The sequence below is a fragment of the Marmota marmota genome, unplaced genomic scaffold (assembly GCF_001458135.2).
Source record: "Marmota marmota marmota unplaced genomic scaffold, marMar, whole genome shotgun sequence".
Taxonomy (NCBI): Eukaryota; Metazoa; Chordata; class Mammalia; order Rodentia; family Sciuridae; genus Marmota; species Marmota marmota.
The window spans coordinates 7357584-7377864 of NW_025999949.1; the positions used below are offsets into that span (position 1 = coordinate 7357584).

Consider the following 20281-nt stretch of genomic DNA (forward strand, 5'->3'; position numbering starts at 1 on the left):
CCCCCCCCCCCCCAGTCTAGTTTCAGTAGCTGAACCTAGAAGGGATTCAGCAGATATTGGTGAACAGGAAGACATGTCACCTCATGAGGCTAATATTGCAGGAATGATTATTAACATTGCAAGATAAGAGAATTATAAGGTTCAGGCTAAATATCTTACTTCACATTTCATTTCTAGTCCAGAACTTGTGTTTGCATTTTATCATAGCACTTTTTAAATGTATAGTGCCACTAAGTGTGAGCTGTAAAGCTACCAAGTGTCATGAGAGGGCTTCAAGGCAGTTCTTTCTGTGGAGTTTTATGTTCCTGGCGAATCACTTCATCTTCAGGTGGTGGTTACTACATGACTGGCAGGACATAGGACAGTGAGGCTTAACTATGAATAAGACTATCCCTAACCTTAAGAAACTTACGGTATATGAATTAAAGGCAGTGATTTGTCATTTTCTAACATATAGCATGAGCTCAAGAAATGTGAGTTCCATTACTGCCACTGTGTTACTAACAATTGAATTTGTGTTCCCTAAAGATTTAAAAAATATAAAAATAAACTGTAATTAAAGATAAATTGCTACTTTGGGCCATCATCAGATTTTATTTCTTATCCTTTAATGATGATTGACTGAATATACTGTTTTAAAGGACTGTGTAGGAATATTTTAGCAGTGCTTTGTGCAGTTAGAAATTAACATATGTGGGTATATATTTTTCCTGGCTTTCTTAATATATGATCTTTTGCTTTTCTGCTTTCAATCTCCATTTGATTTTTGTTTCTAATATAATTTACCACCTGCAGGAGTATGAAGCCTAGAAAATGCAGGAGTGAAATGCTCATTAGCACATGGCAATAAATCAACCCATGTTTTAAAGGGTCTTCTATTTCAAGTCTATTTCTTAGACCATGTATTCCACCAGAATTTTCATATTTCAAAATTGGTCTAGGTCATAGATCAGGAGACATTTCTATTTCACACAACTGTAATGAATACTGTGGCTTTCTAACCAAAGAGATCTGACTGTAATTTATGGAGAAATCTTTGGAACACTGCGACAGAACCAAACTAAGAATAAAAGAAGATGTAGAAAACAAACATGCCCTGTGAGTCTTCTTACAAAGACAGGCACAGAACCTATGGGAAGGGGTAATTAATTCATTGTTAACTGATACATTAAGTCATTCATGTAGTAAATACTTTTGATGAGCAGGTAAATTTCAGGTTTCTATTTTACATGCATAAGAATGTGAAATGAAAGAACAGAGAAATGTGAATATGAACAAATATATATTAGACTGTGTGATAAATACTTTAGGAAGTAGATGAGCACAAAATAGTGGAATAGGAGACAGAACAGGAAAATGAGAGACAACCTGGTTAGAAATGTGGGGAATGGTGTCCCTGAGGAAACTTACAAAGTGAAAAGCAATCAGAAACTTGAAGAACATTCTAATCAGAGGGACTAGCATGTGTAAAGGCACTGAGGAAAGAAAGAAGCTGACATATTTGGGAGCCTTAAAAAATATCAGTGCAGCTAGAAATAAGGGCAAGAAGAATGGTCCAAGATCTGGTAGGAGATAAATACAGGGCTGTACAGACCATTGAAAGAAGTTTAGAAATTCATCCAACCACAGTGGGAAACAATTCAATCCCACAGTTAAGAAGAATGATCTGTTTTACGCCTTGTGCTTTAAAATACTTGTTGTGCTGCTGTAAGAATAACAGGTAGTAGGATATAAAATCTAACTGGGGAGATCAACATGGAGGCTTTAGTCTAGAGAAGTGATGATGAGGGAGGTGGTAATGGAAAACAGAGAATGGAGAGATTTAGGATGTAATTTTGAAGCAGGATAAAGGGAATTTGTTGATAAATTAAAAGTAGAGACTGTTGAAAAAGAATGGATCATATAACCTCGAGGTATCTGGCTTGAGTAACTGTGAAGACAGGAGAGGAGGTTAGGGCCAAGTATAGGAACTGAGAATTTGTTTATGGACAATTTAATTTTAAAGTTTGTACATATAATGAATAATGCCGAGTAGCTCACAGGATATTTAGGTTTTCAGCTCTGGGAAAAGTTTTGGTGGGAGGTGTAAATGTGGGAGTCTTCAGCATATGAATATTTAACCCCATGGGGATGAATGAACACATCTAGGGAGATAGTAAAAATAGAGCAAAGGGAGGCTTAGCTTCATCAGACCCCTCAATTTTCAAGTTGTGAATAGTTGAATACAATAAGAGGAGTTTTAAGGATTAATGTAAAGAGAAATATGAGAAGAATTCTGTATTAGGGATTCCAAGGATATAGACTGTTTCAAGATAGAAAGTTGAGTGCTAAAATGTATGCGTATGTATCACAACCAACACTCTATATGCATCATGTTTTGTTACACTTTTCAGAACTTTTTGAGATGAGTGCTATTATTAGATCCATTTTACACATGAGGAAAGTGTAGAGAGATTAATAATTTGCTCCAGATCCTACAATAAGAAGCCAAGTGTTGGACCCAGATGCTCTACCTCCATAATCCATAGCCTTAACCTCTGAGCGATCTTCCTCCACAAATACCCTGCAATTAAGAGGCTCAGAAAAAATACAACCCCCAAAGCAACTCTTTACACTGACCTTGCGAAGTTATAGAAAATGTAAATAAATAGATTTGTGAAAGTGGTGGTGTGAGGCATTATTAGAGAGGGTTACTCAGTGAAGGGGGTTTGAAACTGTGTCCTGAAGCAGAAAAGAAACAGAGGAAGGGAAGGTAGCCTTGGAGAGAACATGTAGGAAGGGGTGGTAAATGATGGCACTTGGGTGAATGCTGGAGGAAGTGGGTTAGCAGGAAGGGAAAGATCAGAAACCAGGATGCGAGGAGGTAACAGAGGAAGAACGCCTGAGAAGCTGGTATTGAGGAAAGAGGAAAATTTCTCTCCCTTATATTTCTTTCTTGGTGAATAAAATAGGAAATTATTTTCTTTCTGAAGGATCTAGAAAGAGAAATATAGCTTTATAGAGTTTCTGTTGGGAAGAGAGTGATCTCTTTAATATAATCCTCAAGATTATATATGTTTATCTAACGATACTCTAAAAGTCCAACTTTGTTGTACATGACATAGACTTCATGACATAGACTTCATGTTGGATGTCACTATGATCCAAACAGAAGAAAACTTAGCAATTAAGAGATCCTGAAACTGGGGGAGAAGACATGGCATACTCTTGCTAGAGGAGCTAATCAGACTCTAACTGGGTCAGTTTTCCAAAACGTTCTTGTCAATCCAAAATATAATCCATGATGCAATCTTATATTTTAAAAACCACAAAATTTTCATTTAAAAATATTTAGAATGACTGAAGGTGTTGAATATATTCATCAATAGGATAATTTAGTCTAAAAAGGTCATGAAATAATAGATTAATTAATATTTAATTTCTGAATTGTTCCTTATTCTCATGACTTGGGAAAATTTAGATGGTGAGATTATTGTACTACAATGTCATTTAACTATAAACCATTGGACTTTGGCCCAGATTATTATTACTAGCAGAAACTACCTTGATTAAGTTTGGAATTGCCTTATGTTGTACAGAAGCAAAACTACATTTTCATCAGCTAGTCCATATGCTTTCCACAGATCATTTGTAATAGGCCCTGTTAAAAATAGATTCCTTTAATCAGCAATGTTGGATGGAAGCCTAAATTCTTAAAATAGTCTTGTGTATTCTGATTCCTTCTTCCTAAAATGAATAAACAGAATGCAATCGATGTGGCAATAGCATGTTACAAATCATTTCATCAGAGGTAATGAAATTAAATTTCAGCTCTGAGAGTTATTGCTGAAGACAGTTCAACATTTACAAGAATTTGACTTCCAAATCCTTCAAGCCCTAATCTTTGGATTTACATAATGCATTTCCACTTTCAAGCTTTTCCAGTTGAAAGGCTTTGAAGTTCCAACATAAAAACTGAAATAAATTGGATATTTGTGTAATTTTAAAGTGAATGCTTGTAATATAATGGCCCGATCAGAAATTACATGGAGGAGGAAATTCATAAAATTTTTAACTACTATTAACTTAGAACTCTGAAACTTAATAGTGAAAGATTATGTGCAAAAATTCTTAATGATTGTCCCAAGAACATGTAACACGTGTGCCTAATGAATGCCATTAAACTGTCATCTTATTGGATTGTTAAAAGCAGTAGATCCTGAACTTGAACCCAGGTCTTTGATTCCAGAGGCCTTGCTCTTTTTATTCCACAATATCACCTCTGAAATTTTTTACATAAGGATTTGGATTTATCAAGTTCAGAGTGTTTAATGAGAAGTTATTAAACTGGACTTAGCGAATGAAGAATGAAGACATTGTTTGAACTTATCATAGTATTAATTATGGAGATGAGACAATTTCATTTTTCAATACAACCTGTAAGACACATTCCCATAAATGATCAGGGAGAAGGCTATGTTAGTGGGTGAATTAAGTTAATTATTCTATCTTCTAACAAATTGTCCTAAATCTTATTCTTTTAGTTTATTTTCATGAGATTTTGTGTAGACTTGCCTGCATTTTTGCATTCGTGTGGTTTTTACCCAATGGTGAAAGGATTCATGCATTCAACTATTTATTTCTTAAGTGCTTACTACTCTTAATACCAAGCACTGTGCTGAGTCCTAGTAATAAAATTATAAACAGACTACAATTTCCATGAATGTATTAATATATTTGATGGTGAAGACTTCTAATAGAAAATACTTTTCTAATATATGCCTTTTCTCTGAGCCACTATAAGCTTGAATATAAATAAACCAACTAGCAAACTTAGAGGACTTGGATGTCTTTTTCATGAAGGTGCAGTAAGAAATGATTAGTGTTTATTCTAGAATGTACTAAACTTTGGAGAGGCAGAATTGGTTTAGAATTTAATTGCTAGTATTTATAGCATAAAACTAGGTATAATAGCAATGAATCCATCTATGCTTCTATGCAATTCTTAGTATTTATACTATCTTTGCCTTTCAAAGTTGAATTTAATAATAATTTTGGTTTTTCTTTTTGCATGAATTTCTAGCAAACCATACCTATATATTATTGGAACTATGTTTTAGTTCTTTTGAATTTTCTGTTTTCTGAATGTCCAAGATGGAGAAAAGAATGAATATTTTAGAATGAATATGGGGCTAGAAACATGTCTTATAATAATAAATATCTAGTTAATGAATAAATTTGTTTGTATATATATATATAAGACCATTATATAAGATTATAATATATGTTATATATTATAAAATTACATAGTTATATATAATATTGTGTATTATATTATATTATTATAATATATATTTATATAATGATTATATACAATAGTTAATTGGGTCCCATTAACTATTCCAGTACCAATTTGTGTTTCCAAAGGCCCATATTAAGGAGAGTTTCCATCTCAATCTTCCTGTTTGGGGACATGAAAAATAGTATGGCCTTTCCAGTTGTAGAGTAGGCTGGAATTGGCATTTCTATATCCTCAGGGGACTGTTTTCTTGTTTTAATGCCTAAGTTTCCAATCTGTCATTTCTTCTGTGGTTGAACTTCTGAATATGCTGTTCTTTGCTGATTTTGTGGTTCGTTTTTAGCTGCTGATTTTTAGTCAGACTGTATACAACAAGTAACAAAAGACCTTAATTGTGCAATGTGAAAATTTTTAGGCATTTGCTCCCCAAAGCTCTTTTTGAGTGACTTGAGACTTTTGCAGCAGCCACAGTATCCAACTTGGAAAACCTGCATTCTCAGCAGCCTTACTACTTTAAATAATATTCTTACATTAGCTCATTTAGAAAGCAAGGAGACAGCTTCTCTAACAGTAATGAGATGTGCAAACCACAGATGGTCTTCTGGCTGGAAATTACTGGAAAGGACTACAAGTGTTGGGCATTTGGAGAACAGCCATTCTCATGCATCTATGCACATATATACACATATGTGTGTTTGTGTTGTATACAACAAATGAATGGAGCAAAGTGTATATTTGTACAACTACCATTAGCACTATAGATTCCTGTGGAATTTTACCAACTGCTTTCACAGAAAGTAAGACATTTTATGCTGATAATAGCTTTCAGTAGGTAGATGCCTGAATGCCATTATTATGGGCAAGACTTACAATGTTTAAGTCCTTGTCCAAACTCACCTTACTTCTGTGTATGAGGACCTGAAATTTACCTCTACTTTCTAATAATGAACTATTAAATGTTCTGGATTTAGGTTAAATGTCCTGGATTCTAGCTTCTCCATCACTTTCTCTAAACCTTTGAAAATAGGAAATAGGACACCTACCTCATACGTTTTTTTGTGATTAACAAAAGTAATGTATGAATAGCATGTGGTCTTGTACCTAATACATTATAAATTGTCAATGCTTAACAAAAACTTAAATATCACTTACGATTATGCTAAGTATTATAATATTCTTCTAAGTGCTTTTCTAAATATCAATTTAACTCTCATATAATTTTAATAATAAAGATATTATTAATAACTTCATTTTACCAGTGAGCAAACCGAGGTGAGGAGAGATTAAGAATATTTACCAAGGGTACACAGCTAATAGATGTTGTGTTAGGGATTCAGTTCTATTAGTGATGTCTCATGTCTGTAATCTTCAGTGCTGTACCATTATTCTCAAGATATACAGTCAAATATATAGAATGTGGTATATGGATAAGACTTTTGAAACTCTTGAAAGAGACAGAGCATGACATACAGCAAAGATGAAGAACATTGCTTGGCCACGGCTTGCAGGGAAGATTTAGAAGGATGGAAATACTTGGAAAGGGAAAACCCCAGAAAGTGAGAAGAGAAGGGAAGATAAGAGCAAAACAATATAACAAGGGATGGATCATAGTACAAATGGGTTCAATGTGAAGCCATAGTGACAGCTATTGCAATGGAGAAATAAGCAGATCTTCCAGAAGTCTCCTCTGTGGCAGGCAATGCAAAGCCACATTCCATTACTACTGGCCTGAACCCTAGGCTTCAACATGTCCATTAACTCATTTAAGTTGAAAACTCCATGTATTCTACTCAAAAGGTGCTTCAAAAAGGAGTTCACGATTTCTTGTGCTTCTCATAAAGTGGAAATAAATCTTGCAAGGATAAAATTTAGCTGATTACTATGAGAGTCATTCTGTTTAAATTGTTTGGTGTTAAAAGTGTTCTGCCATTTTTTTTCTCTAGTTCCTGTGACTTCACACTTCATCATTAGCCTGTTAGGCTTTTCTGCTCTTTGGAGAACTAGTTGAAAAGGGCTTGGACCTATTTGTCAGAATAAGAAACTCAAAACACTCCTCACACTTCTTTGGCATTTCTTGTCCTTACTTCCTCATGGTCCACCTCTGCTTCTGATTATGGTGTCTTAGGTCAGTCTGATGCAGATTAAATATATATTCATGTGCATATTTTTTTTCAAGTGACTATCTAGGGTGTTTGTTTTTTGTAAGATATGGAGACTACTAATGAGTATCACATTGCTCACCAAACCAGAGACTTCCTTTTAACTTGTTCTCTTCATATCCACTACTCCTTTCCCAAAAACCCAAAAACTCTAAAATGAGTGACAGCCCCTCCCCCCAGCCCCACCAAGTGCAGTGCAGCTCCTGCAGGTTCCATGTTTATCTACCACCATGCAGCAGCAGAGGAGCTGCATTTTTTGGGAAATGACCTAATGTCCTCAATGTCCCTGAGATATTAAAGAATTACACCATCCCCCTGCACAGGGATTGGATTTTGCATCAGTGAGACCTTCCCATATGGGTACTTATTCAGGGCACTTTTCCAGAGAATGCTTACTTCATCTTCTGGGTAAAGATTTTAGTTTATCCCTGTTCTACAGATGAGGAAACTGAGCCTCAGAAAAGTCTCTAACACTATTACTATGCTGAAAGGAGATGCTGGAATGCCTCTTTGGAGGAGTAGGAAAGCAAGAATTATGAACTATCAGAGGACCTTCCTATAGAAGCCAGGCCAAGAGGGATGGCTCCTTTTACTCATTTCCTATTCTTGATCCAAGATACTGGCACTCATTTTCCTTGGAAATGCAAAGTACATTAAACAAAGATACTTTAGGTGCCTATTAAGTTATTATTTTGTCTCTTTTGTAATGTTTCATTTATTATCAAAGCATACTTTATCTCATGCACACCTACATATTCCATTATGCTATATTTACATTTGTTTAACACATTTAATTAAGAACATTGTTTAAAACTTAGAAAGACTTCCCCTTTCACGCAATTTGGAAATCGAAGGTAGCATTTAGCAGGTTTCCTTGTCAACCACAATAGTCATTTTTAGAATTGTTGGGGAGTAATTCAATTACCCACACAGTTCTGCTCTCTAAGAATGTGCAAATGGAAGTCTCCTCTTCAGTGAGCCAGAAAACCTACTAGTAATGTTGTAAACTTCAATTACAATGATAAAACCTGATACCTTTCAAGTACTGGTGGGAGAGGTGCTTGGTGGGGAAGGGAAGAAAGAAGAAAGAAAATAACAAAGTGTCATGTTCTCCTCCATTTGGCCTTTGGGCATCCAGCACTGTGTTCTTTGCTCATTCCAAGGAGGTTATGAAAAGCACTGGGGGACACTTAGGCATTTTGAAGTGATGTGGAACTCTATCAGCTAAGGTATCTAGTGCTTTATATAATATAAGCTACCACCTGATTTATTATATTTTAGTTAATTTGTTGCTGGTCTCCCTCCATAATAATGATGGCTGCTCAACAGTGGGTTTTTTGTTTCTCCTGTTTTGTTCACCTTATGTCCCTGGACAAAGATCAGTTATTCAAGGAATCAGTGAACAATCCATTTCAGCTCATGGAAAGGCAGGGGATGGAATTGGGAAACAGCCATCCCCAGTGTGGAAAGCATTTTTAGTTAGATTCTATTCTACTCTGTCAGTGTTTGGGAAGCTGAAAGGAAGCCCAAAAGTTTCACTGTATTTATTTTTACTATTACCTTTTTGTGGCATTAGTTATTCTGTAACTATATATAATTTCATTGTAAATGAGTACATTTAAAAAGTCTTTTATTATCTTATGGAAAAGTTTTATCAAAGTGTAACATAGCCCCATAAAAATGCAAAAATTTTGAAACATGAAATTCTCATCAAGCCAATCCATCCTGGAACCACATACCCAGACCAGGGAACAAAACATTAGTAGAATCCAAGAACATCTTCATGTTACCATCAGTGGAATGGCTTCTCACATATATATGCCCGCATTTGAACTTTATATAAATAGCGTCATGTACCATATACTCTTGTATATCTGGCTTCTTTAGCTCAAAATTATTTTTATGGAAACCATCCATATTTTTGCAAGTAATTGTAGTTCTTCATTTTCACCATTGAATAAAATTTCATTCTATCGTTGATAAACATCTGGGTCGTTTTCAGTTTTTGTGCATTACAAACGCTGTTATGAACATTCTGAGATGTATCTTTTAGTGGACATGTAAAGATACATAACTATGGCTTTAGGAGGCATTGCTAGACATGTTCCCAGAATGGTCTCACCATTATGCACCCGGAGATTTGCACTTGTTTCTTATCACCACGGTATCATGTGTTTTATATTTTAGCCATTCTGTTTGGTGTTATGAGTGCAATGTGGCATTATCATGAATGGCATTTCTCACGAATTATGCCATTGAGCATTTTTTAATATATCTGTTAAAAATTTGGATAAGTCTATTTCAAGAATGTTAAGTATATAATATATGTGGTATGTAGACAATAAGGTATTAATGATATAGGTGATAATTAAATGACTAAAACTTATGAAGACTTCTTTCATTAAAAATCATTTACTAATTGATAGATTGTGTTCCCTTTAATATGCTTTTGCTCTGATAAATTTGATGCAATAGGTTAACTATGAATAACCCTCTCTGCTGGATGGTCTGAGGCTACAAAGGTCCATGGCATAGGAAATTTTCCAGAGGAGACCACATCCTTGAAGCCTGAGCAGGGTCTGACAGGGGGGCAGGAAGTAGAGTCCAAGGTATTGGAAAAGCCTGAATAAAGTGTGGAGGTGTGAAGATGTACAAAGCATTTAGGAAATTGCAAGTTTTCCAGAGTGATTATCACAGATAATAAAGACAATTGCCACATTGCTTTCAATAAAGAACTAAATCTTAAAAACAAACAAACAAACAAACAAAAAACAATATTAGCTTCCAGAAGGTCCAAAGGCCAAAAGTAAACTTGCTTAAGGTTTAATTATACTAGTTATTAGCTTGAAATATTTCAACTTTATTCATATCATTTACCAGTGATTTTACACCAAAAGAAAAGTAGATGAGGGTAGAAAATATTTCATGGCTTTTGATTTTCATGTTAGGCCTAATATCAGCTCTCTAACACATACAAAGTGAGCAACACATTTATTGTCATTGGGTATACATGGATAAAAAAAATGTGAATTTTATAGTTTTTAAAGCTATCATGTTGATTTATAGTACAGTAAACCAAAAAGCATTAGTAGCCTCCAGTTAAAAAATAATCATTTCATTATCTTATATGAGTCACAATTATTTAAGTGATACTCTACTATACTTCCTTCAGAAATGAATAGTCCAACACATTATCTTTGTCCAACCCCTTTTATTTTGCTATTAGAAGTACAATTTGGTACATTTTAGTGAGACCTTTCAAAAATGATTAGACAAAAGATTTATTTCCAACTGATTTCAAAGATGAAGAATTTATCTTAAAATACTAAAGGGAAGATTTATAATTTCTGAATAGATCTGGTTCTATTTCAAGCCACATAGAACTCTGTTGTTGAAAAAAAAATATGATGGAAATAAACATGAAACAACTGTGTCTCCTGAGATGATATTCATGGCTTGTGGTGTTTTTTATCTGTAGGTTGAAGAAGAAGTCCCAATCGGTGGATATCACAGCTCCAGGGTTCAATCCTTTGGCTGGTGCAGGAAAGCAAACACCCCAAACTAGTAAACCCCCTGCACCCAAGACTCCCATCATTGAAGAAGAGCAGAACAATGCAGCAAATACCCAAAAGCATCCTTCCCGAAGGAGTGAACTGAAGAGGTACTACACCATTGGTAAGTTTATGTAGATGTTTTGTGCAAGTGAGCTGATAAAATCTACCTAAATGGCATTGTGGGTCTGTGGATCTGCTGACTTAAGTGACCCCCTTGTTCTCTAATATATGCATTTTTATGATGGTTTTTGGACATTTTCTTACATAGTCTGAACAGGAAGATGGAAAAACACTGAAAACATTCAGAAAAGTTGGATGAAGAAGCAGGTTTAAGGATCTTCTATATCCTAGCCTAAGGGGAATATATATATTAGGTTGTCCAATTTTTCAGCTTAGGTGCCACTATTTTCGTTTTAGTCATTTCTTAGCCAACACCATTGTTGTTTCTTGATTTTGTTCTTTTCATTTCCCCTCGAGGTTCCCAAGTTTCTGATCCTGTTCTGTCAGGTTCTTAAGACAGTGGTTGATGCCAGCCCATAATGAACAAAGCCACAACGAAAGTAGAAAGTTATTACATTGTGAAAGATGAAGAATTACATTGTGGGTCTGTTTGGCTTTGCACATTGCTTAACTTTGGAGTAATTGAATAGAGAAGTCTTCATATGAGAGAGTAGTAGGTTGTGAATAGGCTCTTGCTGGCATTATGTTTCTTTTTTTTCAGATAGAATAATATCTTGAAATTTTGAACTTGTTTTTGAGAGTTGTAATTCATCAGACTCAACAAGTTGAAATAACAACTTTTGTGTATGTATGTTTGTCTACCAAGTCTTTTGACAAATGCTTTTTAATTATAACAGTTTTCAATATCTTATGTCTATTTGAGATAGAAGGTCTTAAACATGATGATGTGAAGGGGAGATAAATCCACCAAGGAAGATTGCTGTTTTGTCCTTGCATATTACTTCATTTTAAAGGAATCTGATCATATTCAAAAGTTGTAAAAGTATAGACTGTGACTTAAAGTGTTGTCCAAAGTTTTATCAAGGAGGTCGCCATGTTTTCCTTGGCATCCACTATCCCCACCACTCCAATATGGTACTGTTTGTTAAAAGCAATTGAAATTTTTCTCAGGTATTGTAGTTTATCTATCTAGAAATGATAGGAGACCATGTTTCTAGTTCTGAATCCGACTTCAATTTTCTGTGTGACTTTGTTATTCTCCAATGTCTTTGGGTTAAGTGGTTTCCATGTGGGGCTGATGTTATTGCAGGATTTGGCAGCTCCAATCATGCTTTCCTTTTGTTCTATTTTATGTCCCCTTCCTATAGCCACTCAATCTTCTTTTCAACTTTTCAAGTCTTATTTTTCAATAGGCAACAAACATGATGTCGTGGAAGATGTCCATATTCAGGTAATAAGGATTGATATAAGACAGTGTAGACAAGTGAATATTTCCCTTTTTAAAACTGTGACTGCATATTTCTAAAAACCAATCACCTAGAAAAGCCCATAAAGTTCATACTGTCTATTTGTCAACGTCCTTATCTCCTAACCTTAACCACATCTCTCACCTTCTATTGCTTTTCTGATTTATTAACTAAGAAGAGATGGTACTTTGCCTTCAGAAAATTGTTTATCCTACAAGCACAATATTCATTATAAATTAGAAAATGGGAAAGAAACACTTACTAAACTAAAGTAGAAAAACAGAAGTGTTAATTGTTAAAAAAAAAACAAACTGAAACTGAATATTTTAAGTAGCATTACTCCTAGTAAATTTTTTAATTTTTCCATACCAAGGTTTAAACCCAGGGGCACATAACAACTGAGCCATATCCCCAACCCTTTCCTTTTTTTATTTTGACACAGGGCCTCACTGTGTTGCTGAGGCTGGCTTTGAACTTGTGATCCTGGCTTTGAACCTGCTGTAATTGCAGGTGTGCACCTCTGCCTAAATTTTTAGCAAATGAATTTGCAACAATTTGATTCATATTCAATGCCAATGCATGTCTACTATGTTAAAAGAGACATTTGAACTTCAAATTTACTGTTTCTGTGTAATTCTTCTACTAATTTGCATCTGAAAATATGATTTTTCAAGGCTTAATTATTAGAAACCATGTAATTGAAAATTCACTTTGCAAAACAAATCTACCTCAGTATCTCTTCAAAAAATATTGGTAATAAACAAAACCAAAAATAGCAAAGACAATATATTGGTAATTTCATACACCAAAAACAAGTTAAATTCCTATCTTTTATTTTTTGTGTGTGGGATGGTAGAGGTTTCTGGTATGAAAATCCTGGGCCTCACATATGCTAGGCAAATGTTCTACCACTGAGCTTTATACTAGTACCTCTGAATTCATCCCACACAACGCTGACAGATAGGTGTTACACTCTTTTTTTATAGATGAGGGATAGAGCCTTAGAGAGGTCTGAGAAGGACCTATGAGCTATAGATGCTAAACTCAGCAAATAAACTTCGCGTTTTAACCTTTGGCACTTCAGAACGAGCTTTCTATGTTACTGAAAAGGATGCCATCCTCTCCATCGTGGTAGACTGGAGGAATTTCTATGGATAATACAATGCAATAATATGTTATCATAATTTCTAGAGAATCTCACTGAGGGAAATTATGCTGACTAGTCCATCCACCACCCAACAGACCCTTTCATTGAAAGATGTCTTTCAAGATCAATTTAGGGTTCACACTGCTGGAAAAGCCTGGGAGCCCTCTTGTGACCAAGTACAGTACTACACTTAAATTCAGCAATGAAGTTCTGTGTTGCTTACTGTATTTAAACTCAAGCAATAGTTTTAGCACTTAAGAGAATTTTCAAATAAGAAAATAAAGAAGTGGAAAAATTTTGAAGTCACTTAAGTATCCCTTGTTTGTTAATGAGTGATGGTGGTAACTTCTCTAGAAATTTCTTTTTGATCTCACAGCACTTCTTTTCCAGGAACTTATATATAGGATCTACTTCCTTCTGAGAGAACCCTAGGAAATAGAATTTTTAGCCTCCTTGGATACATAATAGATTCAGATTCTTAATCATTCCTAATAACAGCAATGTATTAAGCCTAATGTAGCATTAAAAATGACACAGCATAAACTCATAACTTTTTAATAAGAACAGGCATAATAAAATTTCCTTGACTTATAAAAAAGAGGGATACAGAGACTGATTACTGATGTAAAGTATTAAGAATCTCTATTGAAATTAAAAGGATAGTAATCACTATACCAGGACTGCAGCTTAGGTAAGAGCTTTTCCTGTTCCACGTCTGTCACTTATGATACCATCTTGCACAAGTTATTTACTTGTGTGTATGTGTGTGTGTGTGTGTGTGTGTGTGTGTGTGTGTGTGCAGTGAAAGAGTTAGACCAAATCAGTATCTTTCTGTTGAAAACGACATTCACTTATTAGCTCAGAGTTCTTTGGTCAGAAGTCTATGTGGCATGGCTGGCTTCTCTGGTCAGGGCCTAACAAGACTCAAATCAAGATGCTAGCTAGGTTTAGTGCCCATCAGGCATTTCAACTGGGAAAGATATGCTTCCAAGCTCATTCATGTTGCAGAATTCAATTGCTGCAGTCCTAGGACAGACACCTCCCCCCATTCCCCTGCTGGATCTCATTTGAGGACCACTTTTAGCTAGCTGCTTGCTCTTTGAGCCAAGTGGCTTCTTCCATCTTCAAGTCAGGAAATTCTGTATCAAACTTTTCTCACTTGAACCTCTGACTTCCTCCCCTAGGGTCAACCAAGAACATTCTCTGCTCTTAAAGGATTTGTGTAATTAGGTCAGGCCCACCCAGAAAACTTTTCTACATCCAGGTCCACAAAGTCTAACTACAGGAACAAAACCCATTATGTTCACAGTAATGAGGATTATACAGGTGTTCCCACCAGAGGGGCAGAGAATATTGAGGACCCTCTGAAATGTCCTGCCTAATACATTTTAACACCACTACCTGGTATATACACATTGGCATACCAATACAGCTCAAACAAAAAAATTCCCTGAAAGCAGTTCCTTCACTATCAGGTTTTGATCATTCTTTTTCTCTCTGAATAAGATTCCATTTTTAAATGGGATCTCAACTCCTTAATTTCATAGTCTATTTGTAACTTCTGTCCTGAAATTTGAAAAAAGTCATTGGATTAGATATGAAGCCCTTCAAATGCTTGAAATTCTATTTAAAAAAAGAATTATTGATTAGAACTAAAATAATAAAAAATGACTTAGTGAGCCTGCAGTACTGAGAAAACAGACAAAAATAAGTAGAATTTTTCACTACCCAATTTTTGTCTAAGCTAGATGAAACTACATAACTTTGACAATGTATATAAAATATATATACTCTTTGAAACCACAGCCCCTACTTAAAGATAGGACATGAAACAAAATAATAAACTCAGATGTTTGTTATGCTGTAATATCTGGGTAGTTTATATTACTGCTCTGGATTCAGAGAACTGGATTACTGAATTCAGAAGTAAAGACTTCTAAAAAAAATGTAAACTAAACTTAGAGTTATGTAGAAAACTGTGCATACAGGATCAAAAAATGAACTATTGCTCCCTAGATGGATGTGTATGATTTTATGTAATGTTTGTTTCTTGCTTCAGGGATCAAGAGCAAGAGTTCATACATATCTCCCAGCTTCTGGGACTACTAGTCAAAGGTGCTGGTGTCTTTCCATACTGAGGACTTATGTTTAACAGGAAATAGGACAGCTCTTGAATGGAGGTCCCTGCAATCAGAGTCTTTGAGTGAAACACCAAACACTGATTAGTCCCCATCAGGCCCTACTGTGCAGAGGCAGAGTAGGTGACGCAGGTAAGAATGCAGAGAAAGGCGGAACCCAGCCCTGCTTTGAAGGTGGTCATCATGTGGGCTGGTTAAAGGAACACAGTGGTAGGTAGAATACAAGGCAGAATGCCCTAACCTCCAGGAGGGGGACAAGAGATGAACAAGGGCCAGAGAAGGCAGGGAAGGCTGGCTCACAGGGCGGTAAAATTCACAGATGGAGGGACTTCATTAGATTGTGGACTCCTCATAGGCTGCACGGAACAAGACTCCCTCCGCATACTCTTTGCCTTCTTGCCTGTGGGTTCCTTTGGCATCCATACTTACTTGTGCTTCTGACCTGTGTTAGGGTGTCTGTCTCCATCCCAGGTCTCAATTCCTATGGGAAGGGAATGATGCCATGAAGTTCATTCACCCAGCACTTTGTACAGTTTGATGAACATAGTTAAATGCCAATTAAATGATGAGGACCAGAAAGGAGGAATTAGAAATAGTTATGGCTTAACTCTTGCCCTTCTCAGTGAAGGAAAAGAGGGGAGAGTCTACTATGAACACATTTTTTTAAGTTCTTAAGTTTTAAAAATATTTTTAAATATTTTTACTGATGCATTGTAATTATACATAGTAGTGCAATTTTTATTCTGTATTTATACATGTACATAATGTAATTTGATCAATTTCATTCCCCTGTACCTTCCCTTCCCTCTTCACTTATTTCCCATGATCTGCTTGCTTTTCTCCCACTCCTTGGCATTTGTTCTAAGATTGCAGTTTAAGGAAGAGTTTTGGAAGCTTCAGGGCGTTCATGAAGGGCTGGAATTCCTACTGAGGAGAATAATGAGTAAAGATAATATATTCTTTGCTTCTATAAAAGAGACTGGAGGTGTCAGTGCCCCACTTTACTGCTTATGCTATGTAAATATTGTCTGCAACTTCATGGAGAAGGGAGGGAAAAAAGCATTAGCCTTCCAAGGTTCTATTCTGCAGGTTTCCAAACAGGTCAGGTGAGGGCTTGTTTTGCTGACAGGTATCCAAGTAATATCTCTGGATCTTTCCTTCAACTGTGATATTCCCTCTCAAGTTCTCACCTTGCCATTGGGCAATCCCGCTGGGCCCTTATGATCTCCTGTTTGCTCTCACGGATCAGTCTCCACTTTTCATCCGAAATTAATCTCACTATAGCACCTTCTCCTTGTAAGATACCACCTTTGATTACTCATGCAGTATTCTTTGCTTGGTACTTTCTAGTTATATACAGATGAGTGAACTCTGGTTTTCTTGGGGGAATATATTTACAACTCAAACTTTTCCACATTTGAAAATGCTTATTCACTTGTGCTTCCATTCATTTATTAATTCAGTAAACGTTTATCTTATGCCTACTGCACACCTGGCTATGTTCAAAGCACAACAAATACATGAGTAAACAAGACCAAGTTCACTATCAGGTGCTCATATCCTAATGAGGAAGATGAGCCATAAATAAGCAGACATTTATCACATGTCAAGGAATGATAAGTTTTTGAAGAAAAATAAAAGAGATTAAGAAAGATCGGTGACAGAGGGGGTTATCCCTGTAAAATATGTTTAAATCTATACAATTGTTATAAACTTTCTAGCTGATGAATTATCTCAGTTCTAACTGAGAAATCAATTAGGCTGGTTTCCAATATAAGGCATTGGCTATATTAATAAAAGGCTCTTTCAAATAGTTGTGTTTCCCCTTCCTTGGAATAGGATTACCTTATGAAAATACTAATGGAATTAGTATTTGCAGCATGAAGAAGAAAATGAGCAGAAACTTAATGAGTTACCTTCCCACATTGCCTTCAATGGAAGGATTCGGAAGCTCTTCATTTCCACCACAAGAAGAATGAGCATGTATATTAAGTGAGAGTGTAGAGTGTTAAATATTAAATATCAGGGAAATTAATAAATTTTAGAACATTTTATAGTGAAGTTTTTTTTTAATATAACTATTAAACAGTACACCTGTGTCTACCTGCACAGCAGGAAAGGTAATAAGATCAGCTCCAAAACTCCTAACTGATTTCCATCATTGATATGGCAGCTGAAGTTCAGTCATACTGAATCACAAAGGCAGGTGAATCAGTGAGGAAGTTAGCCTCCAGACTGTGATGTCTAGACCTCCTTCCTTTTGCTGGTTAATTGACCATTAATAAGGTGGTTAGGATCTCAAAACGCAGTATCTTCACTTACAAAAGGAAATAAAACTGGTACTCATAAAAGGGTTGTTGTGAGGCATAAATGAGACAATCCATGTAAAGTGCTTCTAACTGTGCTTCGAACTCACAAGTACTCAGCAAGTATTAGTGTGCATGGATTATGCATGAACATGCAGCACCACTGAGGCACTGTAATGTCTGCCCTCGGGAGCAGTGAAGCAAGCCTTCCTCTTGATGGTGGTGGATCTCATCGCCCTCAGTGCTTCTTCCTTCCCAATGCAATAGGGCATTAGTCCATAGGCTCTTCAAGCTCTGACCTTATTTTCTCTCCTTCAAAGGTCCCCCTACCATCTAGCCACACCAAACTCCCTGCAGTGTCCCAAAGATGTTATGCTGAGTGATGTACTATGGGCTTTATGTATCTTTTCCTTGTGCCTATCACAGTTACCTCCACCTCCTTAATCCTTATGATCAACTACCCATGTGTCAAGATTCAACCTAAACTTTCCTTATACCAGGGCACACTTTCTGCATGTCTGGTCACCATGAATAGATTTAAAAGCATTTTTAACATACACAGTATCTGTCTTCTTAGTGACTAACAAATACTCTTTCCATAGGACATAGGCTTATGACCTTCCTATAGGGTAAGTAAGACATATGTCATGGCTACCATATAGCCTTCTATGGGCTTAAGTTCCTGAAAGTAGAATGACTCATTTGTGACTACAGTGTACACAGTGGCAAAATCAAGGGAAGAATCTGGATAGGCTGACCAGTGGTAAAGAGCTTAGCCTCTGCACGTGTTTTCAGATGAAGTCCTCTTCTTAAAAACAAAAATTAGTTTAGATTTTTGACAGAGATTTCATCAAGTGGCTTCGTAAGCACTAGTCTCTACTATTAATGGTAAAACAGACCCATTAAAAAAAAAGAACACTAGTTTTTCATGAAATTTTACTTATTTAGTTAAAATGGCTGTCTTCTTTTCTTTTCTTCCTTTTCCCTTTCACTCCTTCTCCCTCCCACCTTTCTCTCTCTCATTTTTCCTTCCACTATCTTCCTGCCTTCTTTTCTTCTTTTTCTCCTTCCTTGTGTTATAATGAATCTTTTGTAAAATGATGCCTTAATATGTAGTATCTATTGGTAGGGATATATATATATATATATATATATATATCTCACATATACACATATATACTCTTTCCAAGAGTATATATGTATGTGTACAGATCATTAGCAAAATAATATCCTTTTGGAATTTTGCTAATCTGTGAAATTATTAAAATATCAAATCCAATGATCATGCCTTTTGCCTTATCTTCCGGACAGAATACTTTCAACATTCCAAACTTAGCAAAGCACAGTTAAATATAGAGTCGTCTTACTATCCCCAGGATGCTTACATATTGAAAAGAGAGCCAATAGAATTAGGGGTTCCCCAGAAATTATTCTCAGATACTGGCAAAATTGAAACTGTAATGACTAGTTTGAAAACTCTAAAAAGAGAAAAATCAGACCACATATTCAACTGCTTTTTAATTGCAGAACACTAGACATTTTAAATTATTATCACATAATTTGTATGCTTCTCATTTTGAAGCCAGACTTTTTAATTATAAGAATAAAAAAAGATCAACTTAAAATGAAAATACTGTAATAAAAAATACTGCAAAAAAAAGAGACTGGTATTGCTGGAGGTGACATACTGCAGCATGAAACTGGGTCATCACTGAGCTGGAACCTTCTCTTCGGGCAAGAAGATTGTTCATGTAAAGGCAGGAAGACTGTGATTTAATCAGCAGAACTATCTTGGCAGAAAGGTCACTATCTATGAGCACAGAAACTAAAATGGATAACTGCTCTAAGGGTTTCAATTAAAGGAAGTTTGTGAGAAAAATGACTTTGTTTTGAATTGAAGTTTGTTCTGACACTCGGATGACTTTTATATTTTCTGGGTCACAAGAATGTTTAGGGAAAGTTATTTTGCTGCTGAAGTTTCTGGTTATTCATGGAAGCTGCAATTCCTTAAATGGACCCTCAGCTTTTCACAAATTTAGAAGAGTGGTGCCTATGTTGAAATGTGCATTTTTTTAAATTAAGATAGTGAAATTTGAAGCTATCAAGTATCTAAGTTCATTTTTTTTTTCTTTTCTTTCTTTTTGTATTGAGAGTCTCTGTATGTAGATGTATTGGGGGGATATTTAATGGAGTTTTATTTTTTATTATTTTTTAAGGCCATTTAAAATCCACTTTAAACCATGAGGCTAAAGGAAATCACAGGCAGATTTCT

The 20281-nt window shown here is 35.6% G+C and overlaps 1 protein-coding gene across 6 annotated transcripts in view; it reads left to right on the plus strand.

The window, feature by feature from the left end:
- Positions 1 to 20281, plus strand: part of Oxr1 (oxidation resistance 1) — a 322826-nt gene that overhangs the window by 103982 nt on the left and 198563 nt on the right. For all 6 annotated transcript variants that reach the window (XM_048802005.1, XM_048802006.1, XM_015486367.2 and 3 more), the window contains one exon: positions 10916 to 11112. In XM_048802005.1, coding sequence (XP_048657962.1) covers positions 10916 to 11112 — 197 coding nt within the window. Of the gene's footprint in view, positions 1 to 10915; positions 11113 to 20281 lie in introns of those variants that run through there.